Source organism: Gadus macrocephalus, chromosome 7, assembly GCF_031168955.1.
Source record: "Gadus macrocephalus chromosome 7, ASM3116895v1".
Classification (NCBI taxonomy): Eukaryota; Metazoa; Chordata; class Actinopteri; order Gadiformes; family Gadidae; genus Gadus; species Gadus macrocephalus.
Window position 1 is genome coordinate 6239365 of NC_082388.1, and position 5552 is coordinate 6244916.

General features: G+C 50.7%; 1 protein-coding gene across 1 annotated transcript; it reads right to left on the reverse strand.

The window, feature by feature from the left end:
• Positions 1 to 4912, reverse strand: LOC132460678 (tubulin alpha chain). Its single transcript, XM_060055512.1, has 4 exons — positions 4759 to 4912; positions 2679 to 2901; positions 1770 to 1918; positions 1 to 1130 (listed from the first exon to the last, which is right to left on the reverse strand). The coding sequence occupies exons 1-4, from the start codon at positions 4894 to 4896 to the stop codon at positions 156 to 158; spliced, it is 1485 nt and encodes a 494-aa protein (XP_059911495.1). The 5' UTR covers positions 4897 to 4912; the 3' UTR covers positions 1 to 155.
• Between the last annotated feature and the right edge of the window lie 640 nt (positions 4913 to 5552).

Consider the following 5552-nt stretch of genomic DNA (forward strand, 5'->3'; position numbering starts at 1 on the left):
TTTTGTTTATGGTTTCTTTTTAATAAGGTGTATGTTTTTTCGAGTGAGTGCTGAACGGTATTGGTGGCTCAGAGGAATGCATTAGCTAAATGGAATGAGGTCCAACGCTATGTCTGCCTCCCTGGCGCCCGTCCGAGTCTTCGCCTAATAAAGGCCTAGTACTCTTCACCCTCGTCCTCCTCGTTGACGCTGTCGGTGCCCACCTCTTCGTAATCCTTCTCCAGGGCGGCCATGTCCTCCCTGGCCTCGGAGAACTCTCCCTCCTCCATGCCCTCCCCGACGTACCAGTGGACAAAGGCCCTCTTAGCGTACATCAGGTCAAACTTGTGGTCCAGGCGCGCCCAGGCCTCGGCGATGGCGGTGGTGTTGCTCAGCATGCACACGGCCCTCTGCACCTTGGCCAGATCTCCTCCCGGCACCACGGTGGGGGGCTGGTAGTTGATTCCCACCTTGAAGCCGGTGGGGCACCAGTCCACGAACTGGATGGTGCGCTTGGTCTTGATGGTGGCGATGGCGGAGTTGACGTCTTTGGGCACCACGTCTCCGCGGTACAGCAGGCAGCACGCCATGTACTTGCCGTGGCGAGGGTCGCACTTCACCATCTGGTTGGCCGGCTCGAAGCAGGCGTTTGTGATGTCGGCCACCGACAGCTGCTCGTGGTAGGCCTTCTCGGCGGAGATGACAGGGGCGTAGGTGGCCAGGGGGAAGTGGATACGGGGGTAGGGCACCAAGTTGGTCTGGAACTCTGTCAGGTCGACGTTCAAGGCACCGTCGAAGCGCAGGGAGGCGGTGATTGAGGAGACGATCTGACCGATCAGCCTGTTGAGGTTGGTGTAGGTAGGGCGCTCGATGTCCAGGTTCCTGCGGCAGATGTCGTAGATGGCCTCGTTGTCGACCATGAAGGCGCAGTCCGAGTGCTCCAGGGTGGTGTGGGTGGTCAGGATGGAGTTGTAGGGCTCCACCACGGCGGTTGAAACCTGGGGCGCGGGGTAGACGGCGAACTCCAGCTTGGACTTCTTCCCGTAGTCAACGGAGAGACGCTCCATCAGCAGAGAGGTGAAGCCGGAGCCCGTTCCTCCACCGAAGGAATGGAAGATGAGGAAGCCCTGGAGACCTGTGCACTGGTCCGCCTGGTAGGAGAAGAGGGGGGTGACGGGTGTGATCATGTGGCTCAAATGTCAGGAATATCACGGTTTCACCATTAATGCCTTTGCAGTACCAAATTCGACCACAAGATGGCAGCCAAGTCAAACGCAATGCCGTCTCCGAGCCCGTCTGACAAGACAGCAGCTGACAAGAGTTTTTGGTTGGACTAGACAATACTGAGTTGAAGGAGTTTTTTTAACCCAAAGACAGTCAAGTTGCAACACTTTTATATAGGCCTACAGTCCAGTGTTAAGATATGACCAAAATACAAGCTGTGGTCGCTCACACTAAAGCTCGCTGTGGGCGTGCATGAACCATGAACCAACCTGTCAGCGGCTGGCTGTAAACAGTGCCGCGCCTATGAGTGATGTATTAATCGCGCGAATCAACAAATCGATGACCAAATTCGTTGCCAACTCTTTTAGGAATCGAATTCCAGCGATAATTGAGATGAATTAATATAAATCATTATTTATTTTTATCGCAGCCTTTGAGATTTGCAAACCGCGTTCTATTAAATTGCGATTAAGGTTTGAATTCGATTGATTGTTCAGCCCTACTAGGAACCATTGGAAACCCGATTGAACCAGGAACCCGAGGAAAGGGATCGCACGTCAACCCACCAGCTTGCGAGTTCTGTCCAGCACGAGGTCGATGATCTCCTTGCCGATGGTGTAGTGACCGCGGGCGTAGTTATTGGCCGCGTCTTCCTTCCCTGTGATCAGCTGCTCAGGGTGGAACAGCTGGCGGTAGGTTCCGGTACGAACCTCATCTGGAGGATGAGTCACAGAGAAGGTCCTTTATTCTCAAGGCTAGGATGAGCATCGACAGCCGCCAAGTTAAGACTTGTTTAAAATAACCCCTATTACATCGCCAGGTTTGAGTGTGATTAGCCGTTACAAGCCGTTTTTGTGACATCACAAGTGGGCGTGTCCACCTAGATGTATGACGGATAGATGGTCAATGTTTGCTACAGTCCACTGGGTAGGCTGGTAGACTGATCTATCCAGCGCACATCTAGGCGGACACGCCCACTTGGGACATCACTCAAACTGATCCAATTAAGGAGACGCATGCTATTGAAGGCATGACCCAATGTTTGATGATATGGTAACCAGGCAACCGTATTAGCAAATACTGGGTTATACTACTTGATGCACAACCCAATATTTGATGATACGGTGTTCAAGTAACCATATTTGATGATATGGTTACCAAGCAACCATTTCATCAAATATTGAATGATATATAGATGGGGTTTCAGTTCTGCATGTAATACTTGGTTTAAAATATTCCACATTGAGTAGGCTTCTTGACCGTTTCAGGGACCCCTTACAGGAGAGCACATTTTCCAAGGAACCCCCTTGATTTTTTAATTCATAGCTTAGTATTTAGCGGACCCCCTCGATATTGCCTGCAGACCCCTGGTGGTCCGGGGACCCCAGGCTGAGACCCTCTGCATCAGGAGTCCTACTACCAGTCAAAGCTACAGGGCCCTAAGAGGCGTCGCCGGGTAGGCGGGGGGCTCATACCGATGACGGTGGGCTCCAGGTCCACGAACACCGCCCGGGGGACGTGCTTCCCCGCCCCCGTCTCGCTGAAGAATGTGTTGAAGGAGTCATCCCCCCCTCCGATGGTCTTGTCGGAGGGCATCTGTCCGTCGGGCTGGATGCCGTGCTCCAGGCAGTACAGCTCCCAGCAGGCATTGCCCATCTGGGTACCGGCCTGGCCGACGTGCATGGAGATACACTCGCGCTGTGGAGGGGGAAACGCTGTGTTACTGGGTTGTTACAAGCTAGGGTTACCGGGAGCAACAGTCCTGTTGATGAGGGCGTTTAGCTTTATTCGCAAGAGAAGATCTTAATTTGCTGTATTCAAGCAATGTAATGTATACGATTGTAGTCCGTCGTCACAATCACGACACAATTCTTCTATCTAGCCTGGATAAAATGAACTAGGATGATGATGATGATAATGAATCAAATATACAGTCCACACTACACTGAAAACTGAATTTCTTATGTCCCTTAAATGTAATTGACATGCACAATAAGTGCTTTGCATCGCGCGTTCAGAAACCAAAGTCGAAGGGTCAGACTAAAAGACGCCATTTTACGAGGTAGATTGCAGCTAGGGGTGGATCTGTTGATTTGCAAGTCAAATTCTAGTTTGATTTGGATTTATTTTATTGCTCACGCAAGGATTACCCGTCGCTATTCTATTTAAAACTTGTAAATTGATGTTCTAGACAGAGTATATGTATAATAAATACATATAATCTGTGAAGCTTTTAGTGGGGGTGCCTTGTGCATCCCCAAAAAGACCAATGACACAAACCAGTCAAAATTATCCAGAAGGCTCACACTTCAACCCAAAAAAAAACATGTGCACGGTTACTGCAACCATTTAGTAACACACGCCTGATACAATGATATATACAGTATACAAACTGCGTATCATCGATCATCCTTATCGATTTTCTTTTGCAGTCAGCCTCATTGATTTCGCCCCATGCTTCATCGACTCCTGCTGTGACGTGGAAAGAATGCGGCGAATCGCTTTGAGGATGATGCAATGGGGAGGAGAGAGAGGGAGGGAGGGGAGAGAGAGTGGGAGGGGAGAGATATAGGGAGGGGAGAGAGCGATGTAGGAAGAGGAGAGAGGGAGGGGAGAGAGATAGACCTAGGGAGGGGAGAGAGAGAGGGAGAGAGACTTCGAGAAAAAGCACCTGCTCGATGCATAAATGCATCCATCCATTACAGGTTTTGTTTAGCTTCCCCACTAATCAAACGCACGTCATCTTAGATGCCTATTGCGCGCTAGAAGATGGCTATAAACACAGGGAGACGGAAACGTGCGCTTTTTGAACGATGCTGCGTCACGCCCGCGAGATTTGGTGCAGCCACGCACGTACACGCACACAGACAGGTGCTCGTACACGCATACACACAGGCGCGAACGCACGAGCACAGACAGGCGCAGACACACACAATTCGGGTTAACCTGGGGTGTGTCTGTCTGTATGTCTGTCTACCCGTCTGTGTGTCAGTGGCTTTTAGGCGGGCAGATCAACCCAGACCAGTCGCACCAGTGGCCACTCCCAGTCCCCCCAGTGTCAAAGCGCGCCGCTTTGTTCAACGCACGGAGTGGCCCACTCAGATTGCGCATCCCCGCGTCAGGGAGCGCGCGTCCAACCCCCGCCTCGCAGGTACCATTTTCCCGGGCAGATAAAAAAAGGCGCAATGAGCTCCGGTCGCCATCGAACGAGCATGCGTAGAACAAAATAACCACGACGTTTTGGGGGTAAATTGGCCTGTTTTCCTACAAAAGCAGAGGCATTCTAGAAAATGCAGTCGGTTTTAATGGATTTGTTGTCTAATCGATGCAGTTGAGGAGGGCGGAAATGCGTCATCCAAGCTGGTTTAAGTCCCACCCAGGCCCGGCTAGACTGGGCTGCGACCCAGCCTCCCACCCCCCCCCTCCCTAGTCGGTGGCCGTAACGGCGAGTAAGAGGATGAGGATGAGAGGGCAAAAAAAGGCTAAATTCGAGACAAGGATGAAAACGCAAATTATTTTTAATCTTAACAAGGCAGAATGTGTCGCTATGCTCACCATTTTTGCGATTAATGTCCTTCTGTTCCGACGTCGAGGATTCGGTGAGTGAAGGCGGTAATGGTGATAAGCGCAGCAGGATTCAGTATATATAGGTTTCTCGGGGGCGGGCTCTAAAACGGAACGGGGCTTTCCCATTGGATGCGTTGAAGATGACAGGGGTAACTCCGCCAATTACGCTGTAGGGGGAGGCATCAATCGTTCTTATGTCACCCCACCAACCGCGTTGCAATGACTCGGCTTTACTGTCTTTTTTTTTATTTTTATAAAACACTGTGCTGGCGAGGCTTTATTCTCGTTTTCCGGAGTAATTCGTGTTGTATCTTTTACAAACCTGATATAACCGATTGGATATGTGTGTAATAATGCTAGCTAATATGCAAAACAGTGACACCAACACACACAGTGCTTCTGTCGTTCCTTTTGTATAAAGATGAGGGGAATTTGAACCGGAACCAAGGTTGCTGGTCAAGGTGGGATGTGTGCGTGCGTGTGTGCGTGTGTGTTTGTTGATGGCTGGTTTAAGCAGCCTTGGTCTGTTTACAGGCTAGTTAGACCCTGGTTGGGTGACTAATTGCAGACTAAATAGTGTCTCCCAGACTCCCAAATGTTTTTAACATCACCGGTGGGTATGTTCTTACTGGTTGACTGGTCATGCACTGGCTTGTATGCAGGGTATACTGGTCAGGGCCCACCAGTAGCAGCGAGGTCATGGTGGGGACGCTGGTATTCCTGTCGCTTGATCCCATGCACCATCACTGGCAGCTAATATCTCCACATTCACACTGTGTGAC